At 43.2% G+C, this 23,739-nt stretch overlaps 2 protein-coding genes across 6 annotated transcripts; both read right to left on the bottom strand.

Annotated features, from left to right (window-relative positions):
* Positions 1–104: 104 nt before the first annotated feature.
* Positions 105–7,082, bottom strand: ADAP2 (ArfGAP with dual PH domains 2). 4 transcript variants are annotated; one of them, XM_064676416.1, is made up of 10 exons: positions 6,822–7,072; positions 5,744–5,874; positions 4,986–5,077; positions 4,769–4,854; positions 4,321–4,430; positions 3,534–3,680; positions 2,723–2,806; positions 2,250–2,312; positions 991–1,068; positions 105–456 (listed from the first exon to the last, which is right to left on the bottom strand). In XM_064676416.1, the coding sequence occupies exons 1-10, from the start codon at positions 6,910–6,912 to the stop codon at positions 247–249; spliced, it is 1,092 nt and encodes a 363-aa protein (XP_064532486.1). In that variant the 5' UTR covers positions 6,913–7,072; the 3' UTR covers positions 105–246. The 4 variants fall into 4 exon arrangements, with proteins under 4 accessions (XP_064532486.1, XP_064532489.1, XP_064532487.1 ...); XM_064676419.1 differs by lacking the exon at positions 6,822–7,072 and adding an exon at positions 6,589–6,678; XM_064676417.1 differs by lacking the exon at positions 2,250–2,312 and having other exon boundaries at positions 6,822–7,075.
* A 1,921-nt stretch (positions 7,083–9,003) lies between these two features.
* Positions 9,004–23,545, bottom strand: ATAD5 (ATPase family AAA domain containing 5). 2 transcript variants are annotated; one of them, XM_064676362.1, is made up of 23 exons: positions 23,321–23,545; positions 20,656–22,421; positions 20,238–20,325; positions 19,420–19,584; positions 19,092–19,230; positions 18,558–18,642; positions 17,918–18,099; positions 17,351–17,508; positions 16,907–17,060; positions 16,393–16,674; positions 16,128–16,224; positions 15,610–15,692; positions 15,369–15,514; positions 15,100–15,250; positions 14,465–14,635; positions 14,165–14,280; positions 13,981–14,074; positions 13,704–13,768; positions 12,602–12,782; positions 11,947–12,134; positions 10,837–11,669; positions 10,073–10,237; positions 9,004–9,875 (listed from the first exon to the last, which is right to left on the bottom strand). In XM_064676362.1, the coding sequence occupies exons 1-23, from the start codon at positions 23,396–23,398 to the stop codon at positions 9,797–9,799; spliced, it is 5,466 nt and encodes a 1,821-aa protein (XP_064532432.1). In that variant the 5' UTR covers positions 23,399–23,545; the 3' UTR covers positions 9,004–9,796. The 2 variants fall into 2 exon arrangements, with proteins under 2 accessions (XP_064532432.1, XP_064532433.1); XM_064676363.1 differs by having other exon boundaries at positions 11,947–12,059.
* Positions 23,546–23,739: the final 194 nt, after the last annotated feature.

Raw genomic sequence — 23,739 nt, 5'->3', positions numbered from 1 at the left:
AGTTGGATTTGCCACTCATAAAAAAGCAAAACAGTGTAAAATGCTGAAAGCAAGAAGCTGGGAGTATCTGTGTGATTCCATTAGAGTGGTTCCATCCTCCACAATTCAAACTTGACTTGTATTTTTTTATTGTGCCAGGGTAAGAGACATTCAACCCACTCTGCCGAAAACAACCCTGTCCCTGTGTGGACAGGAGCTGCAGCCAGATGGGATGTAGCTGCCTGACTCTGCTCCTCCCTGTGGACATCAGTTCTGGGAGATGATTCCGTCCAAGGCCTCAATCCACTCCTTCTGCTTCTCATCGTTATCACATAAAAACACAAACTCTCTCCCTGGCGTGACCAGAATGATACTTGGTTTCCTCTTCTTCAGACGGATTCCCTTGGGCAGCTCAGGTCGTACTTCATACCCCTCATCCCTCCTTCCAATAAAAATCTGGCCCCGTGCAAACTCATCCTGAAAAGAAGGAAGAAAAGACAGCCATTAACCAGTGGACAGCACAGCTCCAGCAGACACTGCTCTGTCCTTTGACATGGAATGGGATCTGGGGATGCAGGAGGGGACACTGATTTGGTGACACCAGCAGGAAACACAACAGAGGTTGCTGGTAGGGACCCACCCTTACAGAGCTGGTTGGTGGGCGTTCAGAAGGAGCAGGGAAGGATATTCCCATGGCCAGAGCAGTGCCAGAAGGCAGGATGTTGGCCTGTTATTGGAATATTGCTCATCTTGCCTAGGGCTGGGAGAGAGTGGGCATTAATGCTACAGGCAGTAGCAGCTACTTTTAAAAGACTTGGATCCTCCTCACAGCCACCAGATGGGCCAGAGCTCCAAACAGCTCAGAGGCATCCACTGACAAGGGAGATGGGCTCTTGAGGCTGAGCCTGCTCCAGTCTTGCACAGGCTCTGGAAGAACTGGATGAGAACAGACCCTTCCTCCCCACCCACTTCCTGAAGGGGATGTGGAACAGTGAAGAACACTCCTCTTACCAGCGGGTTTTTAAAGTACATCAGGTTCCTTTCTTGAGAATCCAGGCTGAACCAGCGTCCCTTAAAGGCCTCCTTGTGCTGCAAGGACATGGTAGAAGTTCTTTGAAGACCAAGTCCCAGAGAGGAGTTTGGTCTGTTTGGATCCCTGGACTGCTTAAATGACTTGGAGCTTGAGTTCAGTTTCCTTCACCCCCAAGACTGGTTCAGGTGAGTCACTGCTGTGCCCTCAGCCCTCTTCTCCCTGGGCTCAAACTACACATTTGCATTCAATGACAATCCCTTGGGCAGGCAGGGAAGTTTGGTTCTACCAGTGATCAAATTGACAGGATTAAGTTGCAGGAAATGCATTGAAAGCTCTGCAGAGAACAATCAACTTCAACAGTTTGGTCAGGGGGGTGCCCCTAGAATTTCAGGGTGCACAATACTGGGGTTTGTCTGTAAGTACTAACTCCATTCACTACACTCATCTGACCATTCCTGAGCTATTCACTGCTCTGTGCTGAACTGAAGAGGCCTCTTCTAGGGCTCACTTCAGTTTGGGCAGAATTGAGGCCTCAGGAGAAAAACACACAACCTTTCATACTCTGTGCAAGAACCTGCAGAAGAGGTCCTGGGGCACAGGCACAAGCTGGGCCAAACCCCAGCATATTCAGTATCAGCACTGCACCCCTGAGCTTTATAATGGGACTTTGGCTCATGGCTCACTCCAAGCAGAGCAAGGCAAGAAGTGGCTGTGTTCAAACAAGACCTCAGACCTTCATCTCCTCCTTCAGCAGTGCCCCAAATCCTGCTCTCCTCTTCCAAGGAGTACTGGCCCAAATACTTTCCCACAATAAACCAAACCAAACCATTGGCTTCAGTGTGGAGAAATTTTCTCAGTGGCACTTTGCTGCCCTAAGCAGATGTGACTGTAAGTGAAACAGAGAAGTAGGGGGGGTCAGCATGTGATGTTCTGTTCTAGCAGGAGCTGCACTTGGCAGACACAGCAATCTATAGAGTGTTGTGCAACAGCACTTTGCATGTCCCACTGCCAGCTAATCCATCTTGCTTACTCTTCAAGGATTCTTCTTCCTGATCTCATTTTCCACACAAAATAAAACATGATCCCAAAGAACATGGCAGGCTTGAATATAATGTCTTCTATGGACCCAGGAAGCAGGTAGTCACTGAGCAAGCCCTGTACTAGGCAACATCATAGAATTACCAAATATTCTCTACCTGGAATGATCTTGTTTGTATACTGCCAAGTGTGCACTTACTTTTGGTCCTGTTTTCTCCATATATCCTTCTTTGACAAAATTTCTTGTGATCCTGGGTATGAGCTAGGAGAACACAAACACAAAAAAGTCTGTGTCTGTCCCAGCCAAAACCAGGACAGTATGTCTCATTCTAGACTGCTTTTCTGCTCTGTTTCTGCCAAACTTAATCACCATCAATTGTGGCTTTTGGGGTCTGGGTTCTTTTTGGCTGCTCAGTAAAGGGAAGTCTGAAGTAAGAAGGAACATAACACTTTTGAAAGATTGCACTTCATAAGGATCACATGGAGACTTTTAGGCCTTAAATGTTGACTAAGCTTTGGCATGTTATCCACTGTGGCCCTTCCTTCTACCTCTTCAGTCCATTCCCAAGACCCAAGTGCTGCTCTTTGAGCACCTGACTGGCAGAAGAAGTGAGAGCATGTTTTCCCATGCTGTGTTTGCCCAGCCTGCTTTGAGCCCTGCTCAGTTCTCACCTGGTGCTCGGGGACATTTGGGAAGGCTGTTCTGAGGTAATGGTAACGCGCTGCCCGAATAGCGTTGAACCAGTCAACAATCTCCTGGGGAAAACAGCAAACACGAACATAAAGGCAAGAATAACAAGGAGAGGAAGAGCAGTGCCTCTCCAGAATGCCTTTCTCCTTCCTTGTGACCTCTTTGCAAAGATGTGCTTTCTCCCCAAGGGGCAGAGAGACTCAGTGACTTGTCCCAGACACCTGAAAACCATTGACCCTTCAAAATAACTTAAAAATGCCCCTCCTGGGAGGCCCTAAACTTTCTTGGTGTGGACAGTCACCCATGCCTGTGCACACAGGCTTTTCAGTTGACTCAGTTATGGGTTGTTTAAAAACCTTTGCACCCAGAAAGACACGAGAACTCTGCCAAGGGAAGAAACAGAAATCTGACAAAACCTGTAGACACACTTCTTAAAATCATCATTGGTAGCTTAGAAATAATGCAGAACAATATTTCCTATGAGTGTCAAGAAGGCTTCCAAGAATATAACCACAGAATTGTTTAAAACCATGAGGCAGTTACCTTCAGAGATTTACATCAGTGCACCTCTGAAGCCTTAAGACTATCCAGGGTGTGAAGGTGAATATATGCCCCAAGAGAAGAGGAGCAAAGTGGTGCAGTTATTATTGTCAAATTCTGCCATTTTCTATCTTCTACAAATCTTAGTGATTTCAAATAAAACCAGATCCTGCAGAAAACAGGGTACCTCTTCCAAAACCCAGATCCAACATCTAAGCATCTTGCTTATTCCAAAATTGCCAGGATATTCACCTTTCCGCTTTCGTGATAGACAAACAGGTTCCTTGTTTGCCCATCTGTGCTGTAGGTGATCTGCAGCCCGTGGGAATGTCCTATTTTCCATTCCTGGAACATTGCATTCAGAGTCTCCACGCTGATAACAGCCTTGGGAACTGTGCTCTGCAGAATGAAAAGCATCACTGTAATAAAGTGCTCTCAGGGAAGGCAATGCAGGACAGATCAGCTGTATGAGGACCAGATCCCTGCTGAAGGGAAAGCAGACATCCTGAAATATCTGAATATTGGATACACCTGAAACATAAAGCCTTAAATTACATGCAACATAAAATGGCTTACAAGGAGTGATTCCCTTTCCTTAAGAAGAGTTGGGTCACTATTCAAGGGGTGTGTCTGCATTGCAAGGGGTGGGTCTGTCTCCAGCCTTGTACTGGAGAACAGTTTGCTACTGTCTCCTACAGAAGGGACACATGTTGAGGATGATGCTGCAGGAGTTGGTGAGAGAATATTTTGGTACTGTGAGAGGTAACAGCTGCTAACAGACCTCATCTTTGTCTTGCTATTCAACTGCCAGTATCCATTTCCTTTGTTCCCCAAGCAAAAGGAGGCTGTGGGGTTGAGATAAGGGATGAGGAAAGGGGCTGAATCCAAAGATATGACATATGGTAATGGGGAAACATTGGGACTCCTACAAGCACAGCTGTCCTGGCTGCAAAACCAAGTTATTTATGCTCGCTTTTTGCCTCCAAAGAGCAGGGTCTGAGGATGGATGTTGACCTGCTACTCTGGCTGAGGAACTCACTTCTTTGCCGTAGTACTTCATCACCCCTTCCCTTGCTGACAGGAGAAATTTCCTCTTGTGGAATTGTCTGCGTCCCTGCCCAAGCTTCCAGAGGAATCCTTCACGGTTCCCTGCAGGGCAGACCAAGAGAAGTGTCAGAGAGCACCAGAGCACAAGAGCAGGACTGTTTAGCTAAAGGTGATGTGGACCAGTTTCAAGTCTCTTCTCCACCTGAGAATTTTGACTTCATATGAAAAAATCAGTGGAGAACTAGAGAACTGTAAGATCTGAATACACCTTGCACTTGTCTAAGTGCCTTTTCTTAGGAGCCTCTTCTCAAAGTTAGACCTAGAGCAATGACTGCACATCCAGCAGTTCAAATGTGACAAGCCAACCTTGGAGATACTCAAAAGTTGTGAGAGAACACTGTGCTGTAGGGCTGACACCTTCTCCCTGACAATCCTTTTACCTGCAGAACAAGGATCTTGGCAGACTCGGGTGGCAACAAATTCCTCACGCTCATATTTAGCTCTAATCCATTGCTCTCTTAAAACCCTGAAAGAGGAAAACATGGATAAAGCTGATCTGCCTCTACCCTATTTTCACCAGCCAGCCAGAGAGACCTGCAGAGGGAAGAGTAGTTCAGCAGCTGTGAAAGTCTGAGCAGTGAATAACCATCAACTTACACACAGTCATCAGAGTGGGGGATGTAATAGTAGGGAGGGACTTTGGCCTCGTATTTAGCTTTGGCACAGAGGTTCCCATGACTCTTCATAAACTGAAATACAAAAGAAGTTACAATCAGGTGTGCAGCTACAAATCAATACCATGTCAAGAACTTGTATCAAAGAGAGCACTGTGCTTTTTGCTGAGTAACTCTCAGTGTGTCCCTACATACGTTTATAAATTCCCTTTAGCACTGGAGTTTGCAAATTTTAGGTGGCTGAGCCTCTTTCAGTATTTACAGTTCTGGACCAAATGGGAAGGAACACAAGACTGTGGTTGTCGATTAAAAGAACAAAAGAAAATTAGGAGAAAATTTACTTCTGATCTCCCTGTTCCTTCACCTTGTCCCACACACTAATTGTGATTATATGATTAACACAATTCAACTGAACAATGAGAGGCTGAACCAATATTTAAGAAGGGGACGTTGCTTTCTGAATAGAAAACACTACCTGGAAATATCTGTGGGCTTCTGAACCACAGTGAGAAGTAACTGTGCATATAAAAATACACACCAGACTGTTAGAAACACAGTCACCTATCAGTGCAGTTGATTGAGCAGGTCATAAAAACACCCCTAAAGTTACCCATGGAGTTAACTTGGTTCTGTGTGGCTTTGTTCCTTTGTCCATGGTGTATGGCACAGGCATTAGGAGGTAGAGGAGGTTATGATGAAATGTGGAGAAAAGTAAGTGAATTACTGCTTTTTCCTCTGTACCTCTATCAGATCGTTCTCCCAGAAGTCCAGCACAAGGGATTTGACTCTGGTGATGCCAGGAAGATTGCGATGGATTCCAGAGCAATTCACACAAACGAGTATTCCAAGTTTGTAAGAAGCCCACTCTGGACCTAGATACAAACACAAAGAATGAATTAATACGTAGGAAAAGGCACAGCCACTGGCAAGGGTGAAAAAGCACATCTGATGCACAGCCCAGGCTTCACGTGTAATAAATACATCAAATCCCACCCCACTGTTTATGGCTGTCACTTCACTGTGTTCAGGGGAACAGCACCTGCTTTCCACAGTGAACAATGTGCATTTGTAGGTTCTTTTACTGACTGTTTGCTTTAAAAATTAATGTGACTCTGCAGGTGAGTGAGTGGCGATGGAAAAGCTCAGTGAATTGTCAGTCCTGCACGAAAAGCTGCTGCTGCTGAAGTAATAATGGAAGGATGTTGTGGGCAGTCAGTACTACCGAGAGTACAACCCAGTACGACCACCCACAGTGAGGGCTCGTGTCCAGTGCCCACAAGGGCTCCTGCCCTTTCCTGCTGCTGCATCCCCGGAGTGGCCTCGACAGGTGCAGCCCAACAGGCATCGATGCTCTGGCAAGACCATTTCCTCGGTCTGCACCACCCTCCACTTCTCCCTTATCACACCCAACAGAAGCTACTTGTCGCCTTCTTCCAGCTACAGTTGGCTCCCAGTGACCCGCCCGCCCGGGCTCTCCGGGGCTCCTCGGCGCCTTTCTCTGCCCCAACCCCGAGCAGTGACAGCCCCGGGCTGGAAACCCACCCCGTGGACCCTCCTCCTCCTCCCGTGCCCCGTCCCCGAGTGACCCGGGGAGGCGGCCGGTGCCGAGGCCATTTCCTGACCCCGCTGCCCTGCCCTCGCTCCGCGTCCCGGGGCAGTGTCCCCGCGAACAGCCCCGCGCGACCCTCCCGCTCCCTCCCCGCGGGACGCGGAGCGCGGGCGGAGCGGACGGAGCCGCGGGCCGGGCCGGGCAGCGCTGAGGGGGCGGCGGGACCCTCCGAGCGCCGCCCTGCCCTCAGCGCCGGGCGCGGCCCCGTACCTGGCCGCCCGCAGTCGGCGCAGCGGTCGTTGCCGGTGCCGCTCGCCCTCTGCAGCTCCCGCAGCAGCGCCTTGCTGCGCTCGTGGTCCATCGCCGCCCGGGGCCGGCGCGGAGCGCTGAGGGAAATGAGGAACCGGCGCGGCCCCGTCCTGCCCCACAGCCCCGGCCCGGCGGGCGCGGCGGGGCCGCCCCCTGCAGGGGGACCCGGGGCGACGCCTCCGGACCGGCCCCAGCCCCAGCCCCGGCCCCAGCCCCGGCCCCGTCCCGACGCCCCAAACGGCTCAGAGTTCTCACGCGGCTCAACACCGGGACAACGGAGCATCTCAGGACTACTGAAAATCCCATTTCCTACCGAAATTCCTACTGGATTCCTACGAGCTCCTCTTCCACGTTACAGCCAATGCCAAAAAGGCTGTGACTTAGTACTCACTTTAACCAAGAGAAAAACCTGAGGGAAAGATTTTCAAGGTTAATTAATTTCAGACATAGATGAAGGGGTATTCAAATATTTTTCATTTTACTAGTTTCAGGCTAAACTTAATTTGCATTGCTCATTTGCATTGCTAGAGTACACTGCAATACGTGATGCCTCTTTAGGAAAGTTTATGTACAACCTTGTAAAAACGCTCTAATTTTGTAGATGACTAAATACTGCACGTGTTAGCAGCTGAAAGTGCTGACACATTATACACTAAATACTACAGGTGTTATCAGCTGAAAGTTCCAGCAGAACATCTGAAAAGTTGAATTGTTCAACCACATGCACGGAATCTCTTTTCAGCACTTACCCTACAGGAACTGGTGGGTACTGGAATATAAACACAGATTTCATTTTCCCCATGTTCTTGCAAGCCACGCACCAATTTCTGTGGTGTCCTTACAATTCCTATGGAATAAAAGAAAGAATCTGTATGATTTGCAAAGTGGTCATTTATATTATCTTTTACAAAGACTGAGGTAGTCTGCTTTTTTTCTCTGTTACTCATAGGATGGTAGAATAACGTCACCCTCATTTACATTCTGGAAAGCAATATTGGAATGACAGTAAAGGGAAAGAAAAGCTTGGAACTTGACTGAGATTTCAACAAGAACAGGGTTGTTGGTTTTCTGGTTTTTTTTCAATTGCTGAACACCTACTAATAACTGCTGCTTAAAGGGGGGAGTCATTGTGAAACTCCAGGGTTGTTTTACTTCTGGTTTCACTGAATTCCACCCAAGACACACAAGGGAGCTCCAGGGGCAGTAAAGGACTAAGCAGGGCCCAAACCATTGCAGGAAACTATTTTGAATCAAAGGCAGGTGAATTCCACAGTACAAGGATGGAGCTTCCAAGCAGAGTTAATCAAAACCAGCCCCAGGGCCCTTTTCCTCGAGCCCATCCCTCCTGGAAACTTGTTTTACTCCAGCATACAAAAGATGCTCATACCTGATGCATAAAAATCCAAAGCTGATAATTTATCAGAACTCAAATAAATCATTACATGCAGATTATCTTCATTCAGAGTAGCTCGAGGTGATTTGATGTGGTGAGGATCTGATCAAGAAGTGAAATACTTGAATTCCACCTCACCTTTTGGACACCACAGGAGATTCTGTAAACAACTTCTTAAGGCAGTTATTAAAACCTCAGAGTTGACTTCAAAAGGAGGTAAATTGTCTCCCACTGCTTTCTAATTTATAAAGCAGTGAACAGATTTGCTTTGTTATTAAAAAAAAAGTGTATTTATTTATTTTTACAAAAATGTACAGGAGGAGCATAGACCATCGATGCAACAAATCATCAACCCACCAAGATTTTAACAGCACCCACTTTGATTTTTGGATAATTCTGAACTGTGGAAAGAGTAAACTCTAAAGATTATCTACAATGTGAAAGCTTAAAATAATTTACTGTTTTCATAAATATTTCTTATTCCTGAATATCTTTAAGGCATGAAAAATATGGGAAGAGAATGTACTAGGAAATGCCTTCCTTATTATTACAGAGACACTGAGGTAAGTGGAGCAGCACTGCATGGCAGGATCTGACTCAGTTTGAGGAACAGGAACAGTCCAACTGCAATATAAAGGCAGAAAAGTACATGGCTGAACTAATTCCAGTTTTAAAACCCTCTAAAAATCATCTTTATGGCCTGAAAACGTTTTATAAATCTTACTTTTCATACAACAGAAACATCCAAAGTTGTAGCAAAGTCTCACAATTTATTGTCGTACAAAACCAGAATCAATCCAAATAATCAAGCTGAAGCCTTGTCCAATACAAAAAGAAGCATAAAAATAGAACACAATATATAAGGCTAGAAGTAGTTAAATATTCCTGAACCCACAGTAACACTGGAATAATTGTTATTTACAAAATCTTGCCTAAATCTCTGAGACCATCTTGAGCTACAGCGATAACTTCTCTACCTTTTTAGATCAACATGCAGATCTGACAGCTGGAAATGATGAAAGGAATATACAAATATATGTACATGGAGGCACTGAGTGCTTTGCAAGGACTTTGTTCCCTGTGGTTGTTGTGAGGAGTTGGGTTGAGTCATTCACACTTCAGAAGACTTGTTGCACCCTCTCCTGCCCCCTCCCACCCCGAGTTATTGAGCACTTCACTCACAGGCAGAAACAAACTGCTTTGAACAAAATGGTCTCCTTTGCTGGGGAAGTTGGGACACTTGGTTGCTACAAAAGGACTTCTTGCTGTCTGACACCCAAATGGAAGGATTCCCCATGGAATAGTCTGTGCATTTAATATTATAAATGCACTTATTGGACCAGCACCAAACAAACCCACATTTCAGCTGTGGAGAGCAATAGCATGACAATAGATATATACATTATTTTAAATACTTATAAAAATTTAATATACAAATGGCTCTGAATATACAATAATGTGGTAAAAAAGATTTAAAAAAAAATAATCAAACTATGGTGAGAATACCACCATTAGGCACAAAGTATTTCTGGTGTTAGCAATTCTAAGGGAAGTCCAAAGACAGACCATTTATCATTTGTCTGGGTATTTCGAGATGAATCCCTTCAAGATAATGCAAGAACCTATAAAAAAAAAAAAGAAAAGCAAAAGTGATTGTAAGGGAACAAAGTTAATTGCTGAATGAGGCAACACTTCTGTTATTTTGAGAGACAAATGCCCACCTTTCTTGTCTGGAATTATTCTGACAAAATATTTTATTAAAATCCGTAACTACCTTGAATATTGAAATGTAGGAAGGTTTAGGAAAACCAAAACTTACCTTCTTTTAGTCTTCCCTTGCTCTTTCAGCTTCTCAGACCTACAGATCCCGCGGAGCGTGGGGAGGTGTTCCAGGATGCTGGCCTGCTTGTTCCCCAGGTTTAAAGGGCTTCTGGAAAACACAGTTCTGATGACAGCCAGCCTCTTCTGTGCCTTTTTGTGAATGCTGAAACAGAGAACCAAGCTTTACTGGGTCTTGTTCAAGAATGTCCTGATTTTGTTTCTTTAGGATCAAATGTACTGGTTTAAAACTCTGTTAAACGCATCGATGTCCAAAACTGCATCCCAAAGGATGAGATGTCTGCAGCTCCTGGGTGCTGCTTGGAACTTTGGTCTGCACCAAGCAACACCTACCAACACATTTAACACAGGTTCAACAGGAGCAGGTGCTGGATGACAGATCTACACGTCCAGCACTTGCAGAATCCATTTTAGTCCATCTGTCTCTCTTGCAAAAGCCATTCCTTTGGGGGTTTGTTATTCTTTGAGGGGTGGGGGTGGTGTTTGTCCATTTTTAAATTAATTAGACTGAGGCTACCATTTCTGAGCAACATTATAGTCAGGCTATTCAAACAAAAAAAGTCACTTTTTGCAGATTAAGCAGTTAATTTAAGCTTATAAAACATATTCCAGTGTTTTGAGATATACTGACAACATAGTGGTATAAATGTGTACACATTAAATCTGAGACAGTCCTACTGCCTGTGAAATGCTTTTCTTGACAAAGAACTGCATTATATTCCAGGAATATTAGCAAAGCCTTACCTTGAGTCAGCTGACTCACTGAAGGACACACCATTCCTTGTGTTTGAGACATGCAAAGTAAGTCCCTCCAGCTGATCACTTGGAGGTGTTTTCCTCGTACTCAAAAAGGATTCCAAGTTTTGTGAAATATTAACAGAACACTTGTGAAAACTGAGTGCTTCAATAGCTGCCTTTACTTCACTGGAGCTCTGGGAACTCCACCAATCAGTATTTTCTATACTGAATTCATCACAAAGACCATTTCTGATTTTGGCATTTGTCCAATGAAATTCTTCCTCTCTGGAAAACTCCAGTGGTTCCTTGGTGTTGGTGCTTACACAGCAATCCAGGAAAGACATGTTTTCCACAAACTCAGTCAGTGAATTCAGACACTGAAAAACAAGAGCAGACCTTTCTTCATTTGCTGATGTTTTAGTTTTAACTCCTTTTTCTTCTCTATTCACCAACAATTTTGATTCCTTTTTATTCATTTCAGCACCTGACACAGGACTATCCAATGGCAAAGTTATGAATTCAGATGAATAGTTCAGTTCAGTATCAAATAAGTCACTGTCATCCAATATATCAAGCCTTTTCTGAGTCTTTGTCTTCTTAGACCTTTTTCCAGGGCTACTCTTCCCAGAGCAACCACTGTTGGTAGACCTGTTTTTTGAAGAAACTGTGGTAGTCCTTTCAAGTGTAGACTTAGAGGCTTCAGACTGGTTTGAAAGAACTTGCACTGGTAAGGGAAGGATAAGTTCAAGATTACTATATATAAAATCCACTTGCTTCATCTGGAATTCTGTGAGAAGCTGTATTAATTTATTCCATTCCTCCACGGTTGTGCTTTTGTGCTGTAAAATAAGAATCATGAGAGATTTATTAATAAAATTAATAAAAATATTATTACAGAAAATCTCTCACTTCTGGCTTTGTATTTATGAGGTGAGGGACTGTTCTGTTGGCAGGAGACTGCCCCCATCCAGATTTTGCTTAATAACCACAGAACCCCCTAATTTCTACAACAAACCTTTGCAGAGATTTGCTTCTTAGAGGTCACTGTTCCTAGTGCTGGTTACACTCAATTATCTGGCATCATCCAAAGTATTAACTAAGCAACTCCAAAAATACCTTAAGAAATGTAAACAAGTCTTCTGAAGGCAACAGGATGTTCCGAAGGCCAAGCAACGTCTCTACACAGCCTGTGTCACATTTTGGAAGCTCCTGCAGATGTGCATCATCACCTGGAGAAGAATCCACCTTGGAATCATCATGTTCAGAATGAATTACATCACCTGCTTCACTTGTCTCCTCTCCTCCTGCACAAAAGATAACAGGTTTGACTTGAACAGAAACAACTGCACCATGAAATCGATTTTTCACCTCTTTGCCTCAATTCTTTTTGTGAAGGAAACTGTAACTGTTGGCTCTTGCTGTGGTTCTGAATGAATGCAGTGACTGAAAAGAGTCACTGCCACCCCAATTCCTTGCAGGCAGTGACACCAACCTGCCTGACCTCCCTGCTTTGCAAGTGACCTTTGAAGGGGGTTGTGCCTCATGGGTCTCACCCTGTTGGTCACTCACACCCCCAAACCTGTTGAGGATTCTCTTCCTGAATCCTTTGGGATCAAGTTCTTACCCATAAAACACCCAAACAGCCCTACCCAAATTCTTAGGAGTCCTTCAAGAAGTTACCATTTATTTGTATGTGTCTGAGGATGGTTTGATTTAATCAAATTCCTGTTTAGATGGAGGTTTTTTTAAAGATGAAATCAAATCAACCTACCATGATGTGCCAGGGGTTTCTCCTTCAAGCATCCCCCTCCACTTCTAACCCAAAACTGTAAGTAGAGAACACATTTTCGGATGTCACAGTTATTTGTGGTCAGCAGAGCAGCCAAGTCTTTCCCATCTGTCCGTAGGTTCTCAGCCAGGCACAGGGTCTGCAGGTAACTGGTGGCATTTACCTGGACAAGGGTCAGACACAGAGCACTGAAAGAACTGCCAGTCACACTGCAGTGAGTCACACAGCAGCAAATCATTCTACTTGTGTCTGCAATAAACTCTGCCTCTTAATACAGAGGATTAGTTTATTAAATTAGATTGAAGTTACATTAAAACCTTCTACAGAAAAGCAGAATACCAAATCTATGCAGTCCATGCCAGAGAATTAAGTTCAATTTAGAAGTTCAGCTCATTAAAAACAAACACACAAACACATTCTGCTCGTGGTCCTGAAACCACATACATCTTGTTTCTTATCACCACTGAGCAGCTGTTACTGAACTATATTCATTTTAAAGGGTTTTTTTCATTCTTTCTTTTAACTCTGAACTGTCTGGAAATCCAACAGGTTTTTAGTAAGTGATTTCGCCTTCTGAAAAGTCAGTTCCTTCTGATTCTCATTTACTTATGGTTTCCAAATAATACATAGCTAAAAATACTAAAAATACAACTATTTGCTATACAGAACACTGGTGTTTACATTCAAGGAATAACCCATAATATTTCTAAAATAGCTCCTATAATTTTAACCAATGAACATATATTGGCATAGTCAACCTTCAGATCAAAGCTATTAGATATATTATCTGTGAACTTATATATCTACATCCTAAAAATTACATTAAAAGTGATTAAGTGATGTGCTTATCATAATTCTCAGAACTACTAAATTGTTCAGAAAATATATATTCCATGCTAACAAAATAGCTTCTACATGTAGAGATAAATACATCCCACACATCCTTGCATAAACCCCATGAACAGTCTCCTGATGAAACAGGTACATGAGAAATATATAAACCTACACCAATATTTAAATTTCAAACTGAAATCAGCTGACAATTACTTGCTTAGGCTGTACCTGCATTTCCAAACACACTTACCAGGGAAGGGGTTCTGAAGTTGATTTCTTCAAAAGAGCCATCAAACATTAAGCTGAAAGTTGGATCTGTATAAAGAGATACCAGTGAACTGTCAGGACATTACATTCCAAACTAGTTATTTCCTTTATCCATTACAGCAGACAGCATCTTTATTCAAACACTAAAATCCTTTAATTTTGCATTTAGGAGCTGTATTCAACCACCACCACTTAAACCAACTTATTAAAAGAGGCTCTTCTGCCTGTAAAGGCCAATTTCTGTCACAAACACTACTCACCATTGGTGGTCAGAATCACAGGTCTCTTTGCAGTTGCCATGAATGTCTTTATTGCACTTAGGAACCCTGCATCTTCATCAAATATTATATCCACCTACAGAAAACAAGTGCAAAATATCAACAGATTTTTAACAACAGCTACAAGCTGTGAAGGCAGTCAGAGTGTATTCCACGTGAATTTTACCTCTTCAAATAGAATGAGGGATGTTGCACTTTTCCTGTTGTGTTCTCCTCCCTCTTCCTTGCTTATTGACTTAGTCTGGGCATCTTTCTTTTCTTCAAGTGAATTCTGAGTATTTCCTGCAGATGGATGAAGAATTGAGCAGGAAGGAGGACTGAAACCATTTAAAATGCATTCCAGGTTCAAAAACCCCCCAAGTATAAACTGCCTAAGAAAATCTACTCTTTTCTCCACAGAGCCTCACACACACAGTGTAGCATTTCCATCTCCAAAGGTAACCAATTATTAAACAGGGATACCCACCTCTATTTTTTTCCTCAGCTGTTACTTCTCCATCACTTCCTTTATGTTTGGAAGAGATTTTGAAGTAGTTGGCAAGAGTTTTAGGGGCCAAGTTTCGTTTTAAACCAGCTCCTTTTGGTGACAGGGGTGGTTTTCTTGGTGAAATAACTTTCTTCGGAGAATACATTTTTTCTGCAAGATATGTTTGATATGAAACTTCAGCTACAAATATAGTGTCAAACTGACATTTCTCAGGCAAACTTAAAGCAAGCCTCATTTTTTTTATCTAGTACAGGACAGGTTTACTGTGCTGATTTCTGCTCATTTTCCTTTTCTCTTGTTAAAAGGAATGCTTTCTGTTCAACTTTCTGTTAAAGTGCCACTGCCTTTACTCCAGCACTACAGAAATAAGACAATCAAGAGTCAGTATTTTGATAAAGTCATTATTTAATTTGGTGTGCAGCTGTGTTAGCCAACAGAGCATTTCTTACTATTATGGCCAGATGAGCTGAAATTTGTTATCTTTTTTAAAACACCTGATGTCTAAAATTTGTTTGGGGAATTCAGTTGCTAACACCCTCCTCCCCCTACAAAAACCTCCGTTCCAAAACTCCAACCAAACAAAAAACCCCAGATACAACCCCTTAAAAACTTACTTGGTGACTTGGCAGTGCTGCAGCTGTTGAAAAAGCAAGGCTTGTGTGCATTGACACCTTTTTTGTCCACTTGATGAGACTGAGTAGCTTCTCTCAGCTGGGACAGGATCTGCCTGCCACTGCGCTGGCAGGAGGCATTCACCTCAAAGATCTGCAGTGGGGTTGGATGGAAGACATAAAAAACCCCTGGTAGGCATCCTGTATCACAACTGCTTTTGTATCACTAGTTATTAACAAGAAAAAAGCCCCGAGGAAAGGTCTCCACCCACCTTAAAGCCAAGCTCCTGAGCACAGGCATACACTGCAGCAGTTTTCCCCACTCCTGGAGGGCCAGTTATCAGCACTGTGTTGCAAAGGCTTGTCTCTTCCTCAATATCAGATTTATTATCTTTGAAGTCAAGGCTGCTCAGGGAATCTGTAGAATTATTTAAAAGAGAAGAAAGGATTATGCTATTTTTTTACCAACTTTTAACAAAAGAGGAGCTATATTATTTTTAATTCTATCAGCACCTTCATGCTCTTTGTCCTCTTTTTCCCCTTTCTGGTTTCTTTTTTCTTCCAAATCAGCTCTTTTTTTCCATTCTTTTAACCAACTACAAAAGGAAGAAACAGAACAAAAAATAAGAATTACTGCTGAATAAAATGAACGAAATTAAGATGGAATAGAACATAAAACATCAGCTACTTGTCATCCCTCACAAACTTATCAAGTCCTTTCAGATTTCAAAAAAACATTGTTCAGGATTTTGTACAAAAGGATTCTTTTGTACAAAAGGATTCCTTCTTCATTCTCCAGTCTATAGGCTGGTTGGTGTAAAAACAAGTCACCTGGTGAATTACTTAGTCAGATGGATCTTTGAATTCTGCAAAACTTTTTGGAGGCAAACCAAACCCAAGGCCACAAGCACACCCCCTGTGTGGGTCTTTCAAGCCTAGTGTTAAACAACTGACTCTGCATCTTTGAGCACAATCAAGTAACAGCAACTTCTGAGTTCTTTTAAGACTGGATCCACGTTCCCACTTCTGACCTGTGCAGCCTTTCAATTTCTTTCTTGTTCCCTACAAGTTCACTGGAATCCTGAGGCTGATATTTTTCTGTCCAGAGCGTGTCTTCCTTTTCAACACCTACAGAAAAAACATTATCCATTTTTCTATATGCAAAAGAGTTGATCAAGCCCAGAATATTAAGACCAGACAGGATTTTTGCATCACAGTGGAAAGCTGACATAATCATACACACACCACACTCCCTCAGTGCACAGAGGATTAAAATGGGGCAGGAAATGCAGTTACCTGACAGTGCACTTGGCTCTGATAAACATCCAGTGTCTTCTGCTTTCTGGGTCTTGCTTCTCCCCAGATGTGTGGTTTGTCCTGTCTCTGCCTGTTTTTCTCCAGATACAGGAGAAATAAGGTTCCTGGAAACTCTTGATTTTATTTCACTCTCCGTACCTTCAATTTGTTTTCTTCTCTTTGATTTGCGCTCTTCTGTTTCTTTCCTTTTCCTCTTAGTTTCCTTGCTGTTGTCAGGATGTTTCTGATCTGCCTCAGAATTTGCAGTCCCATCTCTGCTTTCTAAGGAAAAAAAAGTTACATCCTTCTAAAATCTCAGGCTCTGCCCATTACCACTGTACAGTTGTTTAAACTGTATTTGTAGAATTTGGTCAAAATGGCCTAAAATGTGAGGACCAATTGACTTCCCACAACAGTATTTTCCTTCAGTGAGGTATTTCTGGCAATCCCAAGCTGGTTTTTTTTATGCCAGACAGGGTGAGAGTGTTTTTCTCCCCCTACACAGATCACCAACCTTGCAGACTGTTTTCCAAAGCCAAGTGCTCCGTTTGCTTTCTCAGGAACTTGCGGAAGTGTTTTTTCACAGGAAACTGAGAATTAGAAGACAGGATCTCATCCAGTAAATCCTTCCTGAATGGATCAGGGAAAACTGGTCGGTGGCCTGAAAGCTGTAACACACATATACACACACACACAAAAAATTACCCACAAACATTACACAGAATGGCTGCTTTGCATGATTTAAACTGGCAGCTGTCTTGTTAAAGTCAGAGATTAACAAAAACTGAAGTTAAGAACTGTTGGGAACTGCCTAATGTTAAGATGCAAAATGAATAACTCACACACAGGGACATAAAAGAAAAATTAAAATATTCCAGGACTGGAACAGATTCAAACTACAGACAAAAAACAGAAGTCCAAACAACTACCAAAACAATTTAAATTTTGAAGTACTAACCACGGGTGCAGAACAATTTCCAGGTCGTTTTGAATTCACAGTGGAAAATTCACCAAGTGAGAGAGTGATTTTTGTGACATTGGTGACTTCAGCATTCAGGTCCCTCAGCTTAGTTACCAGAGGACAGGATGGTGACTGCAATTTCCACATTGGACAACCTACAAAGAACCCCCACCAAAACCAAAACAACAGTTAACTTCTATTTTAGGGGCTGTTCTTCTCTCTTTTGTGAATTATTCTGCCTTTGGCAGGAGGAAATGCTTTCTGTCCCAATCAGTCCAACACAATCTTTATTCTCCAGACTGGAACTTGACAGACCAACCTTTTTGATTAAATATTCAGAATTTTGCACCCTCACCCATATATGTTTAGACTACTTTATCATCGATTTAATCTGTACATTTTGAATTCAAAACCATCTCACTGGAAGCTTCTAAGTTTTGTTTTCTTACTGGGACACAAAACAAGAGGAAACTGCCAGCTATTCCAGTCATAAGCTGTTCAACTTTTATCTTTTCTGCACAAATTTACTAGAAATTTAAACCAAAAAGCTTAACAAGAGCTTACAGTCATCCTTCTGCTGCACATGGACAACAGTCTTAAAGCAGGAACTTGCAAGAGAATAAGCTTCCATTGCTGCTGCTTTCTTTGCAATCTGTCTTTTCAGGGACTCTGGCAACCCACTCATCAGGAATTCCCGTTTTGCTCTGAACTGATCATCATCCTGAGAGTTTTCAGATGCATCTCGGCTTTAATGGAAACAGAAATGAAAATAGAATCATTAGAACTACCAGCTATGCAAGGCTGAATTTAGTCACATTCTCTTCTACACGAGTTAGAAACAGTCTGGGAGAACTGCTAAAATTTATTTCCATGGACTAAGTTTATATTTCTTTTTAAATATTGTGTTAGAGATTTCAATTAAAAAAAAAATCTGTTTGGTTTTGTATTTTTATATGCAATTTGGGATTTCTTTTTAATCACTCATCAATTACATTTTCAGCCATCTAAAAATGGAACAATGGTTGAGGAACTCTCAAAAATCTCCTAAAATTTTGGAAGCAGATTAACATATTGATCAGTATAAAACCCATGAACATTTACATCACATTTCAAGAAGTGTATTTAAATTTGTAAAATGAGAGAATGTTAAAGTAACCTTGAAACATGTTTTGGTTCTTAAGCAACTGGAATCTTGTGAACTGACCTGCTTTCATCAAAGATCACAATTGGTCCACCTGCAGAGTTCTGAGCACTCCTGCCCAGGCAGGGAGGTGGATATCCCAGTTTCCCTGTCAAAAGGAGAAGACATGATTAGATTAACACTGAGAGAGGATTCTGACCTTGCTTCTCTCTTCACTACCTGCATGTTCCATTCAACAACAATCTCCTTTTCTTAAGGGAAAGCTGAGTATTTTTACAAAATTCATTATAGTTTTATTACTAATTATTTTATCACTATAGATTTTATTTTCTGTAACATTAGAGAAAAGATCATAAATTAGAAGACAACAGAACACGGTAAACTATTGACAGTTTTCCAAACAGTTTTCCCTCAAAGAAGAAAAATCAAAGCAACACATGTAAATAACTTACACAAAAAGGAAATGTGTATATTGGAATACTGTAACAAAAGAATCAGAATAAAATATGAATGCACTGCACAGGGAGCTTTATAAAACAAAGTTACAATAGTCAATAACTGTAACAAAACCAAACACATTCAGTAAAACCCAACTACCTTTTGAGTTCTTCACAACCTTCAAGTTTTTAGACTTCTTCCCCAAAACATCATTTAAGCTCCGAAGCTTCTTTGGCTTCACACTCTGCTCTGTAGTAGTGACACTACTCACACTGGAATCTAAAATTATTACAGATTCCTAGAGGGAAAACAAACAAAATAAGAAAGGAAACACAACTTTTCCTCCTCAATTAACAACACATTGCACAGACATCTATCTACCTTACTTGATTCTTTACAAAAAATGCTTACAAGAATCATTTTTGTTGCTTAAATGAGTCCCAAACACATCAGAATAATTCCTGCCCTAGGAAATATAAAGCCTTACATCACTGTCCTGGGATTTTCTCCTCTCAGCGAGAGCTCGCTGGCGAGACGAGCGTCTCACAGGAGCTGGGGAGTCCTCATGCCCCTTTGATCTATTCTGCTGTATAGCCTTGGCTTTCTCAACCAGCTGCTTGGCTTTGCATCTGTTTTTAGAAGCAGAGTTTATCTGTTAACAAAGAACAGGAAAACCAAAAGAGCAATTAATATCTTCGCTAAGTATTTAGCAAACGAATATAACTGTTCACGTTCACTGAAGTGTAATTTTAACAAAACGTCATTGCTATCAAAAAGAAGAGGAAATAACTGAAAGGAGAAGCAAACTAAGATGGTATCAAGTTTTCAAAAGGCAGTGAGAGCCCTACAAGGGCCCTTTGTCCACAGAACACATGAAATATGGGCAGTGACATTCTTTCTGCTGTGCCCAAACACTGTCACAGGTTGGACAAGACCTCCAGGATCATCAAAGTCCAACCACTGACCGACCTCCAACCACCCTGGCAAGCAAACCCCAGCACTGAGTGCCATGGCCAGTCATTCCTATGTCCCATCCTAGATCCTGCAGCACAGCAAAATGCCATTTATTGGGTTCTTCTGTAATGAAAAGCAGATCTGTACTAATACAACATGTTTTAAAATCTAAGGGACAAGAAGCTATCTGGAATTCTATCATAAATCAGATCTATCATAATGCTCCCTTTCCCCAGGGCAGCTGAGAACAGTCGTGTTGCACTACATTCAACTGTTACACAATATGAGAACACAGTTACACACACAGAGGACATGATAAAATACTGAAACACAAACTGTTACATAAATCACCTTTGTATTTTTGGAGTGAAACTCTTCGTTTTTCATTGCTCCAGCTCTGTTTGATTTTTTAGCCGCACTGATACGTGTGAACCTCATCCTAATTAGGGAAAAAGTATTATGACATTATTACTGTTTAATAAAGGGAAATGTTACTGTCCATCTCATGTTCCAAAGCCTTTAAAAATACTGTGCTGTAAACAGAAGCAACCCCCCCAATTGGTTTTGTTGTTGTTGTTGTTGTTTGGTTGTTTGGGTTTCTTAAATGTCTTTACTGCAAACACATTCATAATCACTTTTGGCTCTTCTCTATTATTTTCCACCATGATCGACCATGCAAGTTTATACAACTTTATAATTACGTCTTACTTTCAAAATACTTGCATAAAATCAAAGGGCAAAAAGGTGGAATATACTCTACAAAGTTTACCTTATTGGGCTGTTTCCATCACAGGGCACAGTGATCACCTCAGCTCTGTACATGCTGCTTTTCTTGGAGGATTGCCTGCTTGCCTTTGGGGTAGAAGCCTGTAGTGGACTCAATTCATCTGCAGAAAGGGCAGTTCTAATCCTGGCTTTTTTAGCTGTAATATTTGTGGATGTTTGGATTTTCTGCTGCCTTAAACTCCTCCTTAACTTATTCACTTTTGGACTTGATAAAATTATTACATCTGGGGTGTTTTCCACAGTGAGAAAGTCAGCACTTGAATCCACTTCTCCCATACAGTTGCTGGTGCTGGAGACAGGAGTCTCCTTAGTTTCTGAGGCCTTTCTTCTCCTGCTTCCTTTTTTCTGAACCTTTCTAGATCTTTTGGGTTTAGTTCTATTGCTTTTAGGGCTAGAATGTGTGTATCTGTCCACATGATCTTCTGGTATTCCACCCTCTAACTGTTTATTTGAAGGAATGGCATCTTCAGGTCCTTCTTTTTCTTTGGAAAGCTTTGCAGAGGCTTGCTTTTGTTTTCCAGGTGCCTTTTTAACTCCACTTTTTGTTACATCTGATGTTGGTTGTCTAAAGGCCTTCATGAACTGATGCTTTTCTTCCAGGCTGCATTTTGGCTTCAAAGAATCCATCCCTGCAGTCTCTAGGACAGCCAACTCCAACTCCTCTTCCTCAATAACCACGTTAGATTTCCTTTTCTGAGTCACCTGTTCAGTTTGCTCACAGTCCAAGAGGGGTGGGCTGCTTTCCTTCTCCCCTCCACGTCCTTTCTGCTTCAAAAAAATGGAAGCTATTTTCCTGGAGCCTTTCTGCTCTTTGTGTAAGGGAGGTAACTTGGGGGGAATGGAGTGAACTTGTGCCAGGACAGTGACTGTTCTGAGTGGCAGCTGCTGAGACTCCTCACACTTTTCTGGCTCAGGAACACCATCACTTTTGTCCCCTTCATTTGCTGTAGCACCAGTGCCCACTGTTGGCTTTGTGTCTTCTTCAGCATTGTTTTCTCCCTGACTCTTCAAGAAGTCCTCAAATGACACTGTTATTATACAATTATTTACCTGTGATGTCCCATCATCCGTAGGAACCTCAAAACTGGAATCACCAGGAGCAGCATCACTCTCTGCTACTGTATTTTTCTCCTCCTCAGCTTCCTTTTTACAAGTTTCATTCATCTGGTTTTCAGATGAAAAGCTTTCAGACAAATCCATATTTGCTTTGTGCTTCCTTTTCCTTGATTTTCTTATCCTATTTTTTGACCCATTTGTTTCAGAACCAGCGTTTTTAGCATTTTTCCTGGAGAGGACAGCATTTGAGAAGTTCTCCCTTTCCACATCATCTTCTGCTAATTCTCTTGCACATTTTTGGTCAACTAGAGTACAGGTAGCAATAAAGTCACTGCTGTCTTGTTGCAGTCCTGTTGCCACTCTGCTGTCATCACTACTAATTCCTATTTCATGGTCATTCTCAGGTTCTTTGAGTTTATGATTTAAATTAACTTTCTTCCCTTTTCTCTTTCGCTTCAAAGATGGTTTAAAAGCTGACTTACAGTCTTTGTCATCAGCATCCAGCACTGGTTTATCTTCTCCATCCCCAACTGGCAATGTGGCTTTCTCAGTTACAGATGTCTTCTTAAAATAATCCAGGATATTGTTGGGTTTTGGTGATGACAAAGCTTTATCCACTGGTTTTGCTAATGGTGAAAAATACCTTGTGATGGTTTTGACAGAAGCATCTTCCTCTCGTCGTTTCTTGCACGGCTGTAAAAAGCACAACATGAATCTTGGTTTTAAAAAACTTCAGGTGACTTAGTATGGCTTATAAAGCTGTACAGTGATACAGATGAATGACACCGGTACTTTTTCAGAAGACAAAAACTTGTTAGAGTGCTAAGACTGTGCATGCATCAACTTTATCTCCATGTTTTCAAAAGCCATCTAAGCTTGAAATAAAGATTCTGCCATTTCAAATAAATAAAAATCCCATCCTGAAACCTTGAGATGGTCAAAACTGAGAGGGACCCCAAGGTCTTCAGAACAGCTCTGCAGAGATTCCACAGTGCTGGAGCTCTGAAAGTCTCGGTCACTTCAGCTGCTCGACCCATTGGTAACCTCAGGATGTTCCCCAGAGCTTTATGGGGTTTAGAAGGGAATTCCAATGTCTCTTAAAGATGTCTGATCCTACCCTGAACATCTGACTCATTTTAAGACGACATTTCAAGTACTTAAAGAAAATGAATGAAAGAGAATTCTTATCTCGCATCACAATTCAAACCCTCATGATCTCTTTAGGCAGAATTCCCTGTATTTTGATCTCTGATCAAAGAGCATTCACTTGTACGGCTCCAAGGGAGACTTTGGTTCACAAAGCCTTTTACAACCCTTCGTTTATTACAAACCGAAATCTCGAAATCCCACCCTGTGAGGGGGAAAACGCCCCTTCCCGGAGCCCCCGGGAGGCGATTCATGACAGCCCGGCCCGGGGAGGTTCTAACCCTGACCCGGGGGCGCGGGCCGAGCACGGGCGGCCCCTCACACGCCGCGGGCACAGCGGGCGCGCCCTGTCAGGGGCCAGCAGCCAAGGGGCGAACGCCCAAAGGGGCGCCCCCGCCAGCCCGCCCTCACAGCGCACCCCCCCGGGCCCGCTCCCCCGTCCCCACCTGAGCGCCACCGTCGTCGCCGGCGAGGAGCAGCGGCGGGGACGCGGCCGCGGCGGCCACGGCGACCCTGCCCACCATGTCCCCTCAGGGCCGGGGGGCGCGCGCGGCCGCCATGGACCCCCCTGCCCCGGGGGTGGCGCCGCCTCGCGGGCGCGCGCTCCGGGCAGGGAGGGAAAAAAGCGCGCGCGCGGGACCGCGTTCGGAGCGTCCGCGCGGAAACGGCGGGGGCGGGGCCTGCCCGCGCGCCCGGTACCACGTGACCCGCCCGCCCCGCGCGCGCGGCCCAACGGCCGCGGGCCCCGCCCCCGCCGGGACCACGTGACGCGCGGAAGGGCAGGCGCGCGCTGGCCACGCCCCTTCTCCACCGAGGCCGCGCCCCTTCTTCCAGAGAACACGCCCATTCTCGCCGAAGCCACGCC

Source organism: Pseudopipra pipra, chromosome 19 (genome assembly GCF_036250125.1).
Source record: "Pseudopipra pipra isolate bDixPip1 chromosome 19, bDixPip1.hap1, whole genome shotgun sequence".
Lineage (NCBI taxonomy): Eukaryota > Metazoa > Chordata > Aves > Passeriformes > Pipridae > Pseudopipra > Pseudopipra pipra.
Note: the sequence above shows the minus strand (reverse complement) of the source record. Positions and strands in the feature narration are given on the sequence as shown.

What these genes read in the sequence shown, in the direction of transcription:
- ADAP2 (XM_064676416.1), bottom strand. Translation starts at nt 6,912, where the DNA reads ATGGACCACGAGCGCAGCAAGGCGCTGCTGCGGGAGCTGCAGAGGGCG. An exon ending in TCTATCACGAAAGCGGAAAG is followed by an intron (nt 2,807 to 3,533) that starts GTGAATATCCTG and finishes TGTTTTCCCCAG; the next exon opens with GAGATTGTTGACTGGTTCAA. An exon ending in TGTACTTTAAAAACCCGCTG is followed by an intron (nt 457 to 990) that starts GTAAGAGGAGTG and finishes CCTTCTTTTCAG; the next exon opens with GATGAGTTTGCACGGGGCCA.
- ATAD5 (XM_064676362.1), bottom strand. Translation starts at nt 23,398, where the DNA reads ATGGTGGGCAGGGTCGCCGTGGCCGCCGCGGCCGCGTCCCCGCCGCTG. An exon ending in GATGGAAACAGCCCAATAAG is followed by an intron (nt 20,326 to 20,655) that starts GTAAACTTTGTA and finishes TTCCCTAATTAG; the next exon opens with GATGAGGTTCACACGTATCA. An exon ending in GGTTGTGAAGAACTCAAAAG is followed by an intron (nt 18,643 to 19,091) that starts GTAGTTGGGTTT and finishes TCCTTTTGACAG; the next exon opens with GGAAACTGGGATATCCACCT.